Source organism: Mesoplodon densirostris, chromosome 1 (assembly GCF_025265405.1).
Source record: "Mesoplodon densirostris isolate mMesDen1 chromosome 1, mMesDen1 primary haplotype, whole genome shotgun sequence".
Classification (NCBI taxonomy): domain Eukaryota; kingdom Metazoa; phylum Chordata; class Mammalia; order Artiodactyla; family Ziphiidae; genus Mesoplodon; species Mesoplodon densirostris.
The window spans coordinates 26,234,888-26,255,930 of record NC_082661.1 but is presented as its reverse complement, the minus strand read 5'-3'; the positions used below and the strand labels follow the sequence as shown (position 1 = coordinate 26,255,930).

At 35.3% G+C, this 21,043-nt stretch overlaps 1 protein-coding gene across 1 annotated transcript in view; it reads left to right on the top strand.

Moving 5' to 3' along the window:
• SLK (STE20 like kinase) overlaps positions 1-21,043 on the top strand; it is a 56,683-nt gene that overhangs the window by 8,801 nt on the left and 26,839 nt on the right. Inside the window, exons 2-7 of the mRNA XM_060099947.1 lie at positions 9,297-9,461; positions 11,433-11,481; positions 11,813-11,962; positions 18,435-18,507; positions 18,670-18,864; positions 19,405-19,486. Coding sequence (XP_059955930.1) covers positions 9,297-9,461; positions 11,433-11,481; positions 11,813-11,962; positions 18,435-18,507; positions 18,670-18,864; positions 19,405-19,486 — 714 coding nt within the window. The remainder of the gene's footprint in view (positions 1-9,296; positions 9,462-11,432; positions 11,482-11,812; positions 11,963-18,434; positions 18,508-18,669; positions 18,865-19,404; positions 19,487-21,043) is intronic.

The window sequence follows — 21,043 nt, the reverse complement described above, 5'->3', positions numbered from 1 at the left end:
ACTCATGCCCCCAACACACAGACACACACAGACACACACACACTCACACACACTACATATATACATATTCCTGTTTTCCACTGACAAGGCCTAGAAGTAATGGTAACTAGTACTCCTAGCTCTTGGTTTCTAAATACCATTCCCTACTAAAAGGAACCAGGGCTCTTTGAAAAGTCTAATCCAGGTCTGGGCTAGAGAAGTACAAAAGTGATAAAATTGAAAAGTAAAAGCCTCCCCACTACTCATTTTTTCCCAAAGGAGCCTGGATATCTTGGACCAGAAAGCAAAGATATGCTCAAAAATAAATGGGGACATGCCCAAAGAATACTGGTTAGTTTTGAGCAACAAAAATATCAACAAAATAGTAGCCTAATAGAGGAATGCTAGTTAGTTAATATATAAAGATTGATAAAATTAGAAAAACCACTATTTTGCAACCACACTATAATAATTCAGGCAAAAATTATTGATGGATGCTAAAAAATCATTGTGTGGAAGGCTGTGGAGGAACATGGTTTCACCCCGTAAGTATCGTAAGTAAGTATCACCCCGTAAATGTACCTTTTTGGTAGAGAGAGCTGATGGATACCATCTTAATTAAGTGATCAAACCTGGGGTTAATCAACAGTAACAGGAGGAACTGTATTTTCTGATGTAATTCAGTGGGAACTGTATAATCACCTAATGTAGTATTTTTGTTAAAGATATCTAACCTGAATCTGATAATGAGGAAACAGTCAGACAAATCCATGGTTTGAACTTTTAAAAATGTAAGCAATAAAGGATTTTTTTTTAGATATTTGAGAAATTTGAATATGCAGTATATATTAGATATTGTATCAATGTTAAATTCTTTGGGTATGTTAATTATATTGTGGTTATGTGTGAAGTGCAGCTTACTTTGCAAGTGGCATAGTAAAAAAGAAATGCATATATGTGTGTGTTAGTATATACATATGTATCTTTTACATATATATGTAAAATATATGTGTGTGGATCTTGTGTGTGTGTATGTGAGAGTGAGAAAAGCAAATATAACAAAATGTTAATTGGTGACTCTGGGTGAGGGGTGTATGGGTGTTCACTGTTCACTCCTCTGTAGGTTTGAATTTTTCAAAATAAAAAAGTAAGGGGTCATATTTTAAAATACTCTTCTGCACATTGCTTTATTTCACTTAACAGTTCTCCTTTTCACATTTTTTTCCGCCCTCTATATAGTCATCATTTTTCTCTTTCTCTTTTTCTGTGAAAGGAGAAAGAAAGTCTCCTTTCAGAGTAGGCAACTACTTCTATACTATTACTAAAGTTATTTGGTGTTTGTTAAATACCGCATTATGTTTTGTACTCAATACCACATGAAGTCCAAATTCCTAGCATGTATACATTTATGTTTTAAAAGAGGTAACTGAAACTTTGGATTGCAAAAGTAGCTTTAACGTGCTGGCTTTTCTTTTCTCCTTATTTGTAAAAATCTTCGTATTTGTGTTGAATAACTTACCTTGACAACAGCATGTTTTGGCCCTTCTATAATTTAACGTTAAGAATGTTTGTGTGTCGGGCTTCCCTGGTGGCGCAGTGGTTGAGAGTCCGCCTGCCGATGCAGGGGACGCGGGTTCGTGCCCCGGTCTGGGAAGATCCCACATGCCGCGGAGCGGCTGGGCCTGTGAGCCATGGCCGTTGAGCCTGCGCGTCTGGAGCCTGTGCTCCGCAACGGGAGAGGCCACAACAGTGAGAGGCCCACATACCACAAAAAAAAAAAAAAAAAAAGAATGTTTGTGTGGCAATGACCTGCCTTATCATTTAAAAGCCTTTATTTTTCTTGAATTAATGTCCAGAAGTAGTACATCTTTGTCGTATTTTTAAATATTTTTTTGAAATTGTCTTTTCGTGTTCTCACTTTTTCATCTGTTCAACTGTGCAGCCTGTGCAAATTTCCACAGCTTATCTTTCACACAATTGTCAATAATGTTTCAGTTTATTCAGGCTGCTCCGAGTCAGCAAGTCCTTGAAATAAGTGGGAAAACTGTGTGATCTGAGAATTGGTAAAACATTTTGGAAACTGCAGATTTAGCCAACATTAACTTATTACTGACATTTTGCTGTTGGTATCTTGACTGACAATAACTCAGTTTTCAATAAATAACCAGAACAATATAAATAAAATAGTGTTTGGGAATATAAAGAGAATATAGAGTATATTCCTTTCTCTTTTGCAGAATTCAGGAAATGACATGAAAACTCTTTTAAAAATTTATTTATTTATTTATTTATTTATTTGGCCATGCCAGGCGGCATGTGGGATCTTAGCTCCCTGGTCAGGGATGAACTCATGGCCCCTGCAGTGGAAGCGCAGAGTCCTAACCACTGGACCGCCAGGAAATTCCCCGGAAAATGCTTTTTTAAAAAGGATTTCTGTAATATTTTCCAGATGTTATGGGAAGAGTATGTATAGTTGATCCTCATTATTTGCGGCTTCTGTATTTGTGAATTTGTCTACTTGCTAAAATCTGTTTGTAGTCCCCAAATCTATACATGCATTACTTTCACAGTCATTTGTGTACGTGTGCAAAGCTATGTAAAATGTGAGTCCCTAGACCCGCACATTACATGCTGAGATTGAACTAAGTGATGCTATGTCTTCTGGTCTCAGCTCTCATACAGAGGTTTCCAAAGGATGCAGACAGAAGTGCAAGAAGCTCCTGCCTTGGGACCAGTTGGGTGGGGTTTGAATCCCAGCTCTGGCACCTGTTAATTGGGGCAGCCACCTAACACTTTTGAACCTCATTTTCTCTTTTGTAAAACAAAGAAAATAGAATCTACCAGAATGAGTTGTTTTTGAGATTGAAGATTATAATCTACATGAGGAGGGGTGTGTGTGTGTATTTCTTTTAGGAGCAGTGCTTCAGTATTCACTAATTCAGGGTTTGTAGTGACCTATATAGAACATAACTAGCACAAATAATGGAAAGCAACTGTATATCTTTGCCAAGTGATGTTGAGTAATTTTATTCTTATTTGATATTCACACTCATTCCTAGCAAAATCTTATCAGGGCTCTGAGAAGATCACCAGAATTAGCATATAATGTAAAACAGGTAGCAACAATAGCTAAACAATCTAAAACTATCTGCTTTCTCTAGTGCTATTCTTTTTTTTTTTCCCTCACTTAACTGCTCTTTGGAACTTTGAATGTTTATTAACCACTATTTATTTTTAATTTTTTTAACTTTTTATTTTATGTTGGAGTATAGCTGATTAACAATGTTGTGATAGCTTCAGGTGCACAGCAAAGGGACTCAACTATACATATACATGCATCTCTTCTCCCCCAAACTCCCCTCCCATCCAGGCTGCGACATAACATTGAGCAGAGTTCTCTGTGCTATACAGTAGGTCCTTGTTGGTTATCTATTTTATTTCTTTATTTTTAAATGCATAGACCTTTTTTAAAGTTTTATTTATTTTATTTTTGTCTGCATTGGGTCTTTGTTGCTGTGCGCAGGCTTTTCTCTAGTTGAGGAGAGTGGGGGCTACTCTTCGTTGCGGTGTGCAGGCTTCGCATTGCAGCAGCTTCTCGTTGCTGAGCATGGGCCCTAGAGCACAGGCTCAGTAGTTGTGCCGGGCTTAGTTGCTCTGCGGCATGTGGGATCTTCCTGGACCAGGGCTCGAACCCATGTCCCCTGCATTGGCAGGCGGATTCTTAACCACTGCGCCACCAGGGAAGCCCCAAGAATAGCTCAGTCTGCCTTTAAGGGGCTTGCTGAAAGCCAACTAACAGCTGGAGGTGCCGGGGAATGAACCTGGGGCCTGGTACATGCACGTACATGTTGATCCCAAACTCTGTGACTATCCCTTCTCCCCATCCTTCCCAGTATGAGTTTGTTTCTGTTTTGTAAATAAGTTCATTTGTATCATTTCTTTTTAGATTCTGCATAACCAAATATTTAATACTACTCTGTGTCTTAGTTCTCCCATCTATAATCCTCATCTGTTTTAGAAGGATTATGCCACTTATTAAATTCGTGTCTTTCAGCTCCAGACACCCCCTTCTGTAGCTCTACTTTGTGATGCAGTTCTAAGATTTTGCAAATCACATTTCTGACTTGCCAGCTGCTCACTTTTAGGTTTCAGAAGTATGGAGCACTAGAGGGAGGCTGCAAGGAGGAGGAGGAAGAAAGAACCTACGCCTTTCTCTTTGTTTCCTGTGGGCTCCCTGTCTGCTTTCCTGTTACTTTGACCATCATCCTAGTGGAAGGTCTTCACTCCAGCAACAGCAGTCCTGAATTCAGTTTGTAGTTTTTCCAACACTCACAGAGCTAGCCTCATCACAACCCTTACTAACACCAGCTCCAGTTGGCTAGTCCCCTCTTCTTCAAAAGGTACCCTAGTCCCACGAGATCCTCTTCCAAGTTCAGAGCCACCAGAGGCTGCTGAGCAGAGCAGCACTCTCTCCTCAGGGAGCTCAGTTACAGCTCTGCAGAATCTTTCCTCCAGGTTTCTGAGTTTTAGTCATTCCAGTCTCTTTCCTTGGCTCCTGTGATTCGTGAAGATAAAAACATAGTGATTTTTAAGTGATCACGACTGATCTCTGAAAACTGTTTATCTATTGAAGTTATGTCTCCTTTAAATTAATATCTGAGTATTTGTTATTTCATTCTTGTTTTTTATTAACACTTGTTTAGTTATAATTACGTCTTTATGTGAAGAATTTTCATGCTTTTAGGTAGTAGATGAGACTTTCTTTTTTTTTTAAATGAATTTATTTATTTATTCATTTTTGGCTGCATTGGGTCTTCGTTGCTGTGCACGGGCTTTCTCTAGTTGTGGTGAGCGGGGACTACTCTTCGTTGAGGTGTGCGGGCTTCTCATTGCTGTGGCTTCTCTTGTTGTGGAGCACGGGCTCTAGACACCAGGCTTCAGTAGTTGTGGCTCGTGGGCTCTAGAGCACGGGCTCAGTAGTTGTGGCGCACAGGCTTAGTTGCTCCGTGGCATGTGGGATCTTCCTGGACCAGGGCTCGAACCCGTGTCCCCTGCACTGGCAGGCGGATTCTTAACCACTGAGCCACCAGGGAAGTCCCGAGACTGTTTCTTTTTAACACTTTATTTGCATTATGTTTGTTGATAGTTTTACACACTTAACAGCAATTTATTTCAGTTTTGATTTTTAGAGTTCTCTGGAATCATATCCTGATGAGTAATCAAGTTATTTTCAAACAGTAATGTAAGAAGCACTATATTTTCTAATGTAAATTTTATTTATTATTTGTATTTAACCAAATGGTATTATTGTTGGTTTAATCAGTATACCCAGGGCATGGAATAATGAAATTTGTTACTACAAAGAACTTTAGAGATTATCTAGTATTAATTATTTTTCCCCTTTCATGCCATTCTATTCGCAAGTAAAATACACATCTTTAAAATCTTCCAGGACATTGGTAGAGGCATGCAGAAGCAGGATGACTTTTAACTCTACTCACAATATCCTTGGTCTCTTACCAGGGCTCGTATTTTATAGTGTTCCTCTTGAAGGACCGTTCCCCTGTGCTCTTTCTTCCCAAAGTGTTATGTTAAAATGGTGAGAGAAGGGCTTATTTCTCACTGGCTTATTTCCTGACTTGAGGGAGGGCGAGTTCTATTTATTACTTTTTCAACTATAGTGTCTTTCTTAGAGAGATAAACTTAATGCCATATTTCACCAGTTAATGATAGACTTTTTTTTTTTTTTTTTTTGCATTACGCGGGCCTCTCACTGTTGTGGCCTCTCCCATTGCGGAGCACAGGCTCCGGACACGCAGGCTCAGCGACCATGGCTCACGGGCTTAGCCGCTCCGCGGCATGTGGGATCTTCCCGGACTGGGGCACGAACCCGTGTCCCCTGCATCGGCAGGTGGACTCTCAACCACTGCGCCACCAGGGAAGCCCCTAGGATAGACTTTTAACTTTTAAACATCTCTCAAATTGGGATATGTCCCAATTTATTGATTGACGCCTTAGTATTGTTATTCGCCAGATGACAGTTGTGATGTATCACCAAAGCTTTTCATGGCTAGAGAATGATATTGTGTGGAAAAACACAGACATTAGATAATTCTGAGTGAAAAAGTGACTCAGGAGTTAAGTGTGAAGAAATGTTTAATTTTTCACGTATGCACAAGAATAATATACGCTAACAATTTTTGTCTATATTTATCCCGAAGAGCTCTTAAAAAGGAATAATGTGAAAATTCTAAATGATAAAGTGCCTGGCAGTTTTGCTTCCTTAGTGGAATATAAGATAATGGCACATCTTAAAAGGCTTTGTAGATTTGATAAAATACGGTAGATTAGCATATTATTCTAGAGTGGTAGTTATGACTGATAAAGTTATCTTTTTATCCATACATATTCTTTGAACCCTAAACATTAGGGTTACTTTCTTAGTAATTAGTATTAATTTTTATCTCTACCTAAGGAAGTAAAATGTAGCAAAATCTAATTAGGAGAATTCCCATATATAGGCTAATACCTGGTTTGTTTATTCTTTCTACCTAAGGAAGTGAAATGTAGCAAAATCTACTTAGGATAATTCCTATATATAGGCTGATACCTGGTTTATTTATTCTTTCATCATCATCTCAAAGGTTAGATAATAGATCCCTAAGAAATATCCCGTAGACTGATTTTTTTGTATCTTATTTCTCTGTAAAAATAATACATGTCCATTTAAAAATGTAAACAATATGAAAAATATAGAAAAAGTCAAAAGCACGTGAAACTCTGCCATCCCCACTGATGATGTCTTTCCAGATATTTCTATGTAGCTATCCCTGTGTGAAAATGGATGTGTAGTTTTTGTAAAACTGCATACCTTTTGTGTTTAGTAAGTTACTTTTTTTCCATTCAGTGATATGTTGTGGCTTTTGTCCCATCTTAAGAAATATTAATTGGTTAGTCAAATATTTTTAATGGTTGCATAATTTTCCATTGTAGAAGCATACTGAATGATTTAAGTAGATTCCCGTTAATGGACATTTAGGCTGATTAAGTTTTCTTTATTGTAAACAGTGCTTTGATGAATGTTTTGTGCATGCATTTTTTTTTGTAAAATTATCTCCTTATAAATTATTAAAAATGGGATTTGGACATTTATTTGTTTATTAAAACACTTATTACTAGCTTTTGAAAGTTTGCTATTTTTTCTTTTAAGGTGATTTACTGAAGTGATGATAACATATATAATATTGAAATGTCTTTTAAAAACCTCATTAGTATTTTAAGATTTGATTCCTAATTTTAAAAAAATGATCTTGGCTTCTACTACATATTTGGAAACCTTTCATTTCTAATAAATGGAGGTGAGAAGTTATTCAATTAAAGAAAAAATGGAAAAGTTAAAGTACTAAAAACAATGAAAAATACTTAAACTGATGGAAGTATAGGGAAACTGGAAAGGGTAATGATTAAAATAAAGAAAGGGCTTTGGAAACAACCTGGATTTGAATCCTGATTCAACCTCTTACTAGCTCTACATGACCTCGGGGAAGCCTTTTAATGTCTCTAAATTTATTTATCCTCCTTAAAAGTAGGGATGCTAATATATCATGGGGTCATTTTGAGGATTAAATAATAATAGTAATAATTCCAGATAACATGTTTGAATCTTTTTTACTGTGTATGGCAGGCATTGTATTAAATGTTTATATGTATTTTTTTCACTTGGCAAATATTTATTATCTTAATCCTCACAAACTCGTGAGATGTAAGTATGCTTTATTGATGAGGAAGCTAAAACTAAGAAAGGGAGTTTGTAAGTTGCCCAAGCAACATAGTTAACAAGTGGCAGAATCAGGATTTGAGCCCTACCAGTCTGACCCCATAGAGCCTGCGATAGCATGCATCAGTTAATATTTATGTTTAGGCTATCTTTAAAAAATAAGTATGTCAAGAGAATGAGAAGGCAAGCCACTTGGAGAAAATGTTGGCAAAATATCTATCTGATAAAAGACCGTTATTCAAAATATATTAAGAATTCTTAAACCTCAACAATTAGAAAACCTACAGTCTGATTAAAAAATGACCAGAAGGGCTTCCCTTGTGGCGCAGTGGTTGAGAGTCCGCCTGCCGATGCAGGGGACACGGGTTCGTGCCCCAGTCCAGGAAGATCCCACATGCCGCGGAGCGGCTAGGCCTGTGAGCCATGGTCGCTGAACCTGTGCGTCTGGAGCCTGTGCTCCGCAATGGGAGAGGCCACAACAGTGAGAGGCCCGCGTACCGAAAAAAAAAAAAAAAAAAAAAAAAAATGACCAGAAGATTTGGACACTTCACTGAAGAAGATATTCAGATGGCCAATAAGCATATGAAAAGATGCTCAATATCATATGTCATTAGGGAGTTGCAAGTTAAAACAAGGAGATACCACTACACACGTATTAGAATGACAAAAATCTACACCAACAACACCAAATGTTGGCAGGGGTGTGGAGCAACAGGAACTCTCATTCATTGCTGTTGGGTAGTATAGCCACTTTAGAAGACAGTTTGGCAGTATCTTGCAAAACTATACATACCCTTACCATATAATCCAGTAATTCTGCTCCTTGGTACTTACTCAAAGGGGTTGAAAACTTAATGTCCACACAAAAACCTGCACACAGATGTTTATAGCAGCCTTATTCATGATTGATAAAACTTGGAAACAACCAAGATGTCTTCAGTAGGTGAATGGATAAACAAACTGGCACATCTATATAATTGACTATTATTCAGTGCTAAAACGAAATTAGGTATCAAACCATGAGAAGACATGGAGGAGTCTTAAATGCTTGTTACTAAGTGAAAGAAGCCAATCTGAAAAGGCTACATACTGTATGAAAAGCAAAACTATGGAGACAGTAAAAAGATCAGTGGAAGGGTTAGGAAGAAGGGCAAGACGAATAGGCAGCGCATAGAGATTTTTAGGGCAGTGAAACTGTTGTGTATGATATTATAATGGTGGATACATATCATACATTTGTCCAGACCCGTAGAGCACATACCAGGAGTTAATCCTAATGTAAACAGTGGACTTTTGGTAATAATGATGTGTCAATATAGGTTCATCAGTTGTAACAAATGTACCACTGTGGTGCAGAATGTTGATAGCGAGGGAGGCTGTGCATGTGTAGGGAGGAGAGTACATGGGAACTCTGTGTACTTTCTGCTCAGATTTGCTGGGAGCTTAAAACTACTCTAAAAAATAAAGTTTATTAAAAAAAATAATATTTAAAAAGCAAGTATGCGTTATAAGCGTGAACTTCTGATACTTTTGCTTTTAGGCCCAGAATAAAGAGACCAATGTTTTAGCTGCTGCAAAGGTGATTGACACCAAATCTGAAGAAGAACTTGAAGATTACATGGTTGAAATTGATATATTAGCATCTTGTGATCACCCTAATATAGTCAAGCTTCTAGATGCCTTCTATTATGAGAACAATCTTTGGGTAAGTATTTTCTGTTAATCTGTAGGAATAACCAAAATGAGTTAATTGTCCTAAAGAGGTTTATAAGTTGTGTAGGCCTATTTTATGTACTACCTCTTCTTTTTAGTCACTTATGCTACTTGAATGAGAATTGACCTGCTGGTGAGAGGGTCATTAACAACATAATTATCCTTAGCTTCAACAGATGTTTTGATGTGTATTTCAGATTGTACTGAATTTCATGATTGTTTGACATTGGACTCAAATGTAGAAACTTGGTTAAGAATATTAAATTTCCTAAATAATGAAATTAGATGCCTTTCTTGATTTTAATTAATTTTTTTTCCCAGTTGGAACTTCTTTCTTTCTTTGAAGTCTTTTTTTTCCCCAGCACTTTAAAAATTTTATTTTTTCTTTTTTAATTGAAGTATAGTTGATTTACAATGTTGTGTTAGTTTGAAGTGTCTTGTTTAAATTTAAGTGTCTTGATTTAAATTTAAGCATTTACTTAAAATGTTTTAAAGTTTCTTTTGTTTTCTTTGCAATTGTTTATAATTTCTTATACTAAACTTCTGATAAATCATGTAATAAATTATAAAATGCTTACTAGAAATGTTAAATATTGGGTTTGCCAAAAAGTTCATTCAGGTTTTTCCTTACGGAAACTTTTTGGCCAACCCAACATTTATCTTATTTATTATCAAGCCCAACTTTAGTGCATGATGTAGTGGCCAAGTCTGTACGTAAAAATTTTATTCATTTTTAGGAAATATTAGGCATAAATAAATATATAAGTAAAATGTTAATATTTAGTATAATAACCAGTCACTTGCTCTGCACTGATGCTAATTCAATCAATAGGACTTTTTGAAATGGAGTTTTAGTTTTTTCTCCTTGAAGGAAGAAACAAAGTGTTATGAAAGAAGAGTAGATTGTACAAGCCGTACCTGATTGGGAATCAGAAGGCCTTTATTTTTTGATTTTGATGATGCTAGGCAGGAGCTTGAATAAGTCAATTAACCTTTATGACTTGTTTACTCATCTCTAGGATGAGTAATGATCTGTCTCTCAAATTATTTTTCATATGATATAATGAATTTCAAAACAATTTATTGGCAAGCTCCTGTAAAAAATAAAGTGTTGTTATACAGAGAAAAAAGTGTGAAGCTACACAATTTGTTAAGGTATGTAATTTAAAAAAAAATCTATAGTTATTATTAGTGTGGTGCCTTCTAATATAGTTGTTCAGAGTTCTAGCAGAATGTTTCCAGAGATAGTAATGAAAGTGAATTCCTAGACAACTTAATAAATAGATAAGATCTTTATTTGAGACTATTACAAAATAAAAAGCTGGACAACTGTGAGGGACAGTTTAGTGGGAGAGATAGACATTAATTAATCAAAGAATCATAATAAATATAACATTAAAACTGTGATAAGGGTCAAGAAAGAAAGGTGCATGGTGGTATGTACCAGGGAGATCTGGGAAGGCATCCACCAGGAAGTGATAATTGAGCTAGGACCTGAAGCTTTTGTATATGTTTTTTTCCCTATTTTTCAGAAAAACTAAAAGTTTCTCTTTTCAGGGTTTATTCCTAGAAATAAAGTTAAAAGATATACTTGATCACTTACTTCACAATAGTTACCTTAAAAAGGAGAGTATAAAATCTTTCAGTGGTGATGAAATGGATATATAATACTGTCCTGAATAAAAATTCTACACCTGGTAATTTTACAGAAGCAGGGATACTAAAAATGATGATTAAAAAAATGCACATATTTCCACAATGTATTTTCTTTGTGCTTTCTTAGTTGTATATCATTAAGACTTGTAACTCTTTTTACAAAGAAAATCTTTATGGTTGTTAGCATACTATTGTTTCTGTAACCTAGGTTATTTTATAGCTATTTCTTTATCTTTTATGCTAAATTGAAGAAAAAATACTCAAACTCAATGTCATTTTAGACACATGCTTTTTTATTTGCCTGCAGATCCTCATTGAATTTTGTGCAGGTGGAGCAGTGGATGCTGTGATGCTTGGTAAATGGTTTTTTGTTCTTCATGTTAATATCTTAAATTATACTTTAAAAAAGTCAAATGATTTCAAACATTTATACATATATATTTATCTTATTGTTTAGAGACATTCAGTAAGTTAAGAAATCAGCCTAATTATTTTTATATTCTTGGATAATTGTAATAAAATTCTAAAATTAAACATTGAGTATAATATGTGAAGAAAGTTTTGTGTATAGTTTTTTAAAAATCAGTTCATTGTGTATGATCTTTGACAGTGATGGTAAAGTTATATAGCCTGCTGATATGCTTTCACTGTACAAAAGTGCAGATTTGTTTACTTTTTTCCTTGTAGAGCTTGAGAGACCATTAACTGAGTCCCAAATACAAGTAGTTTGTAAGCAGACTTTAGAGGCATTGAACTACTTACATGATAATAAAATCATCCACAGAGATCTAAAGGCTGGAAACATTCTTTTTACCTTAGATGGAGATATTAAGTTGGGTAAGTTTATTCCTTTATATAAAACATTTGAATTTGTGCTTTGAGATTTCCCCCGTATGTCTTAACTTAATATTGTTTTGTTATGAGTCAAATATGTGAAACATGGAGAATTATATTCAAATATGTGAAACATGGAGAATTACTCGGTGTTAATTTTTTCCCCCATTTATTTAGGTCTGCTTTAATATCTTTCAACAGTGTTGAATAGTTTTCAGAGTACAGGTCTTTCAATTCCTGTATGCTTTTATTTATTTATTTATTTATTTTAAACATCTTTATTGGAGTATAATTGCTTTACAATGGTGTGTTAGTTTCTGCTTTATAACAAAGTGAATCAGCTATACATAGACATATATCCCCGTATCTCCTCAGTGTTAATTTTTAAGATACTTCCTAGGAGGGAATTCCCTGGAGGTCCAGTGGTGAGGACTCAGCACTTTCACTGCTGAGGGCCCGGGTTTAGTTCCTGGTCAGGGAACTAAGATCCCATACACCATGCAGTGTGGACAAAAAAACAAAACAAAATTTCCTTGGATACATAATTATTCATTAACTCCCAGAATTCCTAAGTATAGGCACCTCATATAAAGACTCTTTAAAAAGTAAGAAAGGATGGATTTTTATTTTTTAAATGGCACACTTTTAAAAGACTGGCTAATTATTTGTATGTAGACTTAATACTTGTAAATATAATACATTTAGAAAATGCCATAGTATGTAAAACCACTAACTTAGTTTTATCTTCATTTCCAAGACTCATATCTAGTGGTTTTCTTTTTCCATGTTTAGTTTTATATTCTATTTTGTAGATATGGTATCTTGGCTAAACTAACAAAGTAACTAACCTTAAGTCTGAAAAAGATGCCTAAAGTAAGTGTAAGGACTAGAATTTTTAATTTTGTTTTTTACACTGAGGGAATAAAGGATAATTTCATAAGGAGTAGATGTAGATTTTAGATGGGAATTAATGAATTTCATATATACGCATACAAATAGAAGTAAGTATCCCCAAGATATGAATTAAAAAAAAATCTGGTGATGAAGTCTAAATTTGGGTATTTGGGAAGTATATTAAAAACAAAATATATTCAAAGGCCATGCTGATACCAGTGATCATAGTCATTTCACTTCACTTTGTCATGACATCTAAACAGGTATAATTTGATATACTACTAAATTTTAACCTTTTTATTAAGAAATGGATACAGATACAGAAAACCACACTAACAGTTGTGTAGTTTATTGACTTGTAGCTTTGTACACAATAGCTTTGTAACCACCACCTAGATAAAGAAATAGAATGGGACTTCCCTGGTGGTCCAGTGGTAAAGAATCCACCTTGCAATGCAGGGTACGCGGGTTCAATCCCCCCTGGTCGGGGAACTAAGATCCCACATGCCGCGGGGCAGCTAAGCCCAAGTGCTGCAAACTACAGAGTCCACACTCTCTGGAGCCTGAGAACCATAACTAGAGAGAAAAAACCCACACACGCCACAACTAGAGAGAAGCCTGCGAGCCTCAACAAAGAGGCCGCGCGCCGCAGCGAAAGATCCCGCATGCCTCAACGAAAAAAAGAACTAGAACTATGTCAGGCACCCTAGCAGCTGTTTCATGTGCCCGCTCTCAATCACACTGTCCCTCCCTTCTCCACAGGTAATCTATATCCTGACTTTTATAGTAATCACTTCCTTGTGTTTCTTTATGGCTCTGTCACCCAATGTTCATGTCTAGACTTTAGAGTTTAGACTTACCCATATTTAAAACCTGATTTTTCTTCTAAGTCTCTTTTAATTTATAGGTTGCCTGCCACCGCCCTGCCATTCCTTTTTTCTCTTTACATTTTATCTATGGCATGCATTCTCATGGCATGCTTTCTCAAAGAAAGTTGGTTCTTTGGGGACAAAAAATTTTAGTGTTACCATGGTTGTGACCCTCCAAAGGCCCATAGATATACACAAACAGATATACAGTATATCTGTGGCATTAAAATTTCATGGGGGGGAGGGAGGATTCGGAAAAAATGTCTAAAAAGGCTCCTTAGGAGAGAGATAAAAAAAAGGTTGAGAAACACTGATGTATAGGACCTAGGCTGTTGGACCTGTAGAGTTTCTCTCATCTTGCATTTTGCTGACTGTGTACTCCTGATGACTTTAGTAAGTTCCTCTCTGTATTTCCCTCAATTTGCAGATGAATCCAAAAGCCTCATCAGTCTCAAGTTTGACTTTTTTGGCAAGACTATAGGTGGTTTTGTGTTCTTTCATTGGGAGGCATGTAATACCGGCTTTTTGATCTTTTTTTTGATGTTAGCAGCTGTTGATGTTTAATGCCTGGATCCGTTCTTTGATTGGAGTGGAAAAATGAATTATATCATTTTGTTTTCATTTATTATTTTTGATAATAATTTTGGTGTAACTATTCATCAGTTATTTCATTATTTTCATTTATCATCATTATAAAATTAGGAATACTTATATAAAAAGACACTTCCCTTCAACTGTTTGGTTATTCAGGAGTATAGTTCATATAGACAGGACGGGAAAAATGCTTGATTCTTTCCTTTTATTTATTTAGCTTTAAAGACAATGAATTGGTTCTCTCTCATCCTTAGTTTGTGGCCAGTATTTTTTTAAATGGCATTATTAATTCATGAATTTAATTTTATTTTATAGGTTTCAAATCTATTACAATTTTTATCCTTATTAAAGCTCACGTTGTACCATCTTGGTCAGTGGGAGTTTCTTCAAGCTGGCTTGTTAATCTTTTTGACATGACTCTACTAATCTTTGGTAGATTCCTTGCTGTCTGTTAGGTTGAGATGTTTCAGGCTCATCTTTTACATTTCCTGCCTCAGACCTGTAATTAGCCATTTCTTCAGGAAGCCCTGAAGAAGAAGTTTTAGTAGGACATGGTATTTCAAGACCACAATCTGAGTGTTAGACATGCTTATAGTTTCTGGATTTGCCTTCATTCTAGGCCTTTCCAAAGGACAGAGCTAGGCTCTCATGAGTTCCTACATATGTCCTATTCAAATTCAGGATAAAGCCTTTTTTTTTTTTTTCCTTCTCTTAGCCCCTTCTGTATTACATCTGTATCACTTTTATTCTATCCTGAGAATCTTGCTTCTCAAGAACATTGATGATAGATTTGGAGTATTCTGTAATTACTCATTTTAACCTTCATTTCTATATTCAGCGCTCACCACCGCTCTTGTTCATGTCTCTTTGGTTGTGTTGGTTGTCTGAAGTTCATTCTCTGGTAGATTTCTCTGAAAGGGCTCTCTGAGTTCTTATATAATGGTAACACTTCCACCCTTTATACTTTGAAGGTCAGTTTTGCTGGATAGAAAATCCTTGGTTCACATTTCTTTCCTTGAATATCTAAAATATGTTCCTCTGTTTTCTTCTGACATAAAGTGTTATTGAAAAGTCTGATGAGAATCTGATTTTCTTTCTCGTGTAAGTCATGTGCTCTTTTTGCCTAGATGCCAAAGACTTTTTTTTTTAAGGACTATACTTTGACTAAACTTTTCTAAGTGTTGTTTTTTTGTTTCCCGCTCACCCCCCGCCCCCCAGGAAGGTTTTCTGTAATTATAGATATAAGTATTTATTCTGTTCCCTTACACTGACTTTCTCCTTTTAGAGACTTTTATTATTTTTTTGTTGGGCTTGACAATCATCAGTAGTTATAACTTTCTCTCAGGTCCTTTTTATCTTTCTTCATTTTTATTCATTGTGGCAAAATATACTTAAAATTCACCGTCCTAACCATGTTTAAGTGCACAGTTCCGTAACATGCAGCGCATTCACACTGTCGTGCAGCCAACACCACCACCCCTCTCCAGAACCTTTTCATCTTCCTCAACTGAAACTCTGTACACACTAAAACACTTAAGTCCCCATTTCCTCCTTCCCCCAGCCCCTGGCAACCATTCTCCTTTCTGTCTCTGTGAATTTGACTACTCTACGTACCCCATATAAATGGAATCCTGCAATACTGGTCCTTCTGTGACTGGCTTATTTTACTTAGCATAATATCTTTAAGGTTCATCCATGGTGTAGCATGTGTTAATTTTGTTCCTTTTTAAGGCTGAATAATATTCTGTTATATGTATACACCATATTTTATTTATCAATTCATCCATTGATGGACACTTTGGTTGCTTCCACCTTTTGGCTTTTGTGAATAATGCTGCTATGAACATGGGTGTACAATATCTATTTGAGTCCCCGCTTTCAGTTCTTTTGGGTATATACCCAGAAGTGGAATCGCTGGATCATATGGTAATTCTCTGTTTAATTTTTTGAGGAACTACCGTACCATTTTCCACAGCGGTTGCACCAGTTTATGTTTCCACAACAATGCACAAGAGTTCCAGTTGCTCCACCTCCTTGCCAGCATTTGTTATTTTCTGTATTTTTGATGATAACTATCTTAATGGGTGTGAAGTGGTAATGGATGTGAGTTTGTTGTGTTTATTTGCTTTTGCATTCCTCCTACTTTAGCCTTTGTTTCTAAAATTGTTTTTTATTTCTAATTTTCCCTTGAGTTCTGTCACCTCATTTATGAGTTTTAAAATTCTGACTTCTGTTACTCTTTTATGTCATCATTTTTTAGTTTTGTAGCTCGTTTTGAAATATAATTTTGATCTTTTTTAGTGCATGTTTTTCTGTAAGTGTACTAAAATCTTATTTGAATACAGGAATATACTTTTGTGTAAAATAATGCATGCCATTAAAAATAAGTATATTTTTGAAGATTTAGGAATGCCAAAATAGTTTTGAGTTGGTTGACATTTAAAGTAGTTGCACTTTGTTTCATTAATTCATAAATACAGAGAACCTTCCAATTCTGTGACATCGTATTAAGTGTACACAGATGCATATAGAACCATACTATCCTCAAGAACCATATATACATTACAATAATCAAATTTTAATGATCTTGTCAGATCACATTGTTACAAATGGAAATAAGTATATAAAATGCTATTTTAACATATATATGCCATATCATTATAAGTAGAACTGTAAAGCACATAATGGCCTTAGTTTTCCCCTTTGCACAAACATGAAGATGCCTTCTTGTCCCTCCTTAGTTTACCTCCTGCTCATAAGAGTGCTTCAAGAGGTATGAATGTTGACAGTGGACCTTAGTGGTTTAGGCCTGTTTCTCGACCTCCTTTCCCAGTCATGTTCTGAGGGGAAAAAAGTTAAAAAGAATAGACCATCAGTAGGTTCTAGGAACACACTGGAATACGTACTGAGCTGATTCTACCTGAGTAGAAAACCTCTTCTGGCAGGAATTTCATATTGTGATCTCAATCCCGTCCTGTGGAAACATGGCAAGTTATAAGTTGAGGAAGTAGGGGGGTAATAGGGATGGAGAGTCCTGAATACATCTATTTATGTTGCATTTTCTGCAGATATGTCTTCCAAGTATAGTATGTTCTATTGGCAAATTCATTTATTAATTTAATTATAAAACATTAATGAAATATCTAGTGTAACAAAAGACTTCATACACCATATTAAGAAGCTTAAACATCATTCTACAGGCAATAGGTAGCTGCCAAGATGTTTTAAGCAGGAGAACTACATGGTCAAAAAAAGAAAAGAAAGAACTATATAATAGACATAAATAATTAGAATATAGGGCAGGATTTCATGAGTTTTAAGAGTTCTACTGCCAAAGTATCACGAAGGTTAAAATTACACATATGATTAATAACAGTAGCTGACATTTATTGTGTGTATATTCTGTGCCAGGCCTTGGGGCATGAATACTAAATACAGGATTTTTGGTATTCAGTTTTGAGAATTGTGGCATGTCAAATGAAACTTTAAAAGTTAAATGTATATGGCATGAGGTAATTTATGCAACAATAGCAATTTTATATTGCTATTAATGATTGAACTCTAAGCTGAAAAGGAGTTAACAACCGATAAAGCTATAATGTTGCTGTGCCCTATAATTTAAATTAGAAAGCATCATTCCTAATTTTTTTCTTAGTGGTATAATTTTATGAGGAAGTTAGCAAGACATATGCTGTCATAAAGGCTGCTTTGGTATAATTTCTGTTTTTCACACTATAGAAAAAATGTCCCTTAATTTAATTGTAACATATAACACTAGTTGGCATTTATTTTGGTGAAGTGGATAGACTGATCTATTTTAAAGTTACTATTTTTTTTTCAATTCTGGAGTATTTGTGATCTGAAGATGTGTAAGGATGGTGGTATCAAGTGTATTAATGATGGAATCTTTTCTTTGGCAGTTTTTTTTTGGGGGGTGGGGGTATGGTAGAAAGAGGGTGGTCAAAATTAGGATGATAGGGAAGTTATTTCTCTTTCTATTTTGCTTGCCCTTTAATAACAGTGGCCTTATTAAAGACTTGATATACTTTTCCCTTATGTTCAATATAGTGTTCTTTGCTTAAAATCTATCATTAATACTTTTGTATGATTATTTCAAGCGGATTTTGGAGTATCAGCTAAAAACACAAGGACAATTCAAAGGAGAGATTCCTTTATCGGCACACCCTATTGGTATGTATTCAGTTTTATGAATTTGCAGCGTTAGTTATGTCAACAGTTATTATTACTCATTAATTTTGTCCACATAATCAATTATACTGTCTATCTTTCACGTGGTTTGTGATCACTGCTCTTCAGTTAAACATCTTAATTTTCAGTTCTCTGTCTTCATAGGATGGCTCCTGAGGTAGTCATGTGTGAAACATCTAAGGACAGACCCTATGACTACAAAGCTGATGTTTGGTCCCTGGGTATCACTTTAATAGAAATGGCTGAGATAGAACCACCTCATCATGAATTAAATCCAATGCGAGTGCTGCTAAAAATAGCAAAATCTGAGCCCCCTACATTAGCACAGCCATCAAAATGGTAAAGTATTCCTAAACAATTTTTTTTAAGAAGCAAAATTTGATGCTTTATTCTTCCGACTTTCCAAGGGTATTTAAATTTAGGTACATGGTACAAAGATTGTATGAAGTAGAAAACTGATTTTTGGTGTATTTTCAAGACTTAAGGACCATATAAACTCCTGTAACTAACTTTCCCCATAAATTAAAAAATACCAGTGATTTGAGTTCTACATGAAAGAGATATTTTCTGTACTATGAGAAAGTGAGGCATAGATGTGATTGATCTGTATTTGTGGAGTTTAATATAATGGAAGAATTTTTGTGATTTTTAGCATACTTATGGATATATGGCTGCATCTCAATGACTTAAACTGTGAATCTATTTACATATATGTAACTTGTATTTATAGATAAATGACTTATGAAATATTTCATAACTAGTTTTCTTATGTTGAATTAATACTATTACATACATAATGGAACTTAACCATAATTTCTCAGAGTTTTGATTTCAATAACAAGAAAAATAGAATGTCATTATTAAAATTTTATTTTGAAGGTCTTCAAATTTTAAGGACTTTCTAAAGAAATGCTTGGAAAAGAACGTGGATTCCAGGTGGACTACATCTCAGCTACTGCAGGTAAGATAAGAGTAGTAAGACAATGGCAAACCATATAATTGTTGTAACATCTCTTTAAGAAGAATACAGTTTCAGATTCCTTCAGTGTGCCCTCTTTCCACTTGAGTTTCCCTGTGCAAACTCACTCAAGATTCATTGTAGTAGTTAACATTTGCTTTAGAAACATTTGCTGCTGTTACTAAAGGGCATTTATTTAGCTTTTAAATTTCTCGTATGCTTTTTTGATTGTTTAATTGTGTTTTTTTCATTTTGTTTAGTTATTTCCACTTTGTCAGTTACTTACATTTTGTCTCTCCAGTTACTAGAAAACAAGCACCTTGGTGGCAGGGGCCATGAGCTAATTAAATTTTTTTTAATGTCCCTTACAGTGAGGGTAAATGTTCAGTAAATATTGCTAACTTTTAAAAAATGGTGTTAAAGTGATTGGATAATTTTGTTTTATAGCAGGACTTGTTTGTAATATTTGAAATAAAATTTTGTCAATAATAGTATAGGTAGAGAAATAGAATGACAAGTCTTGAGGCAGTTACTGTTAGATTGAGTACAACTCCTCCATTATAGTTTCTTAGGTTGATCTATTTATCTGGGGGGAGAAGCAGGAAAAATTTCCTTTCTCTGTACAACTATTCTTGGAACACACTTTCTCTTATTATTTCACTAGCCCCCCCATTTGAAGGCCTTAATCTGTGACAAACACCAAGTGTTGAGTGTACAGAGGTGAATAAAATATCTTCTTACTCTTAAGAATATTAGAACTATGTCAAAAAACAGATGTTTATAGACACTTATTATTAATTTTTATTGGAGTATAGTTGCTTTACAATGTTGTATTAGTTTCTGCTGTACAACAAGTGAATCAGTTATACGTATACATGTATCCACTCTTTTTTAGATTTCCTTCCCATTTAGGTCACCACAGATCATTGAGTAGAGTTCCTGTGCTAAACAGTAGGTTCTCATTAGTTATCTATTTTATGCATAGTAGTGTATATATGTCAATCCCAGTCTCCCAGTTCGTCCTACGCCCCCTCCCCCACCTCAGTAACCATAAGTTTGTTCTCTACATCTGTGACTTTGTTCATCTGTACCATTTTCCTAGATCCCACATATAAGTGGTATTATATGATATTTGTTTTTCTAACTTACTTCACTCTGTATGACAATCTCTAGGTCCATCCATGACTCTGCAAATGGCACTATTTCATTCCTTTTTATGGCTGAGTAATATTCCATTTTATATATGTACCACATCTTCTTTATCCATTCCTCTGTCAATGGACACTTAGGTTGCTTCCATGTCCTGGCTGTTGTAAATAGTGCTGCAGTGAACATCGGAGAGAATGCATCCTTTCAAATTACGGTTTTCTCCAGATACATGCCTAGGAGTGGGATTGCTGGGTCATATGGTAGCTCTATTTTTAGATTTTCAAGGAACCTGCATACTGTTCTCCCTAGTGGCTGTACCAATTTACAGTCCCACCAACAGTGTATGAGGTAGATACTTTGAACAGAACTTTAAAGCTTTTTGTAAATCTTTTATTGAGGCTTTATACATAT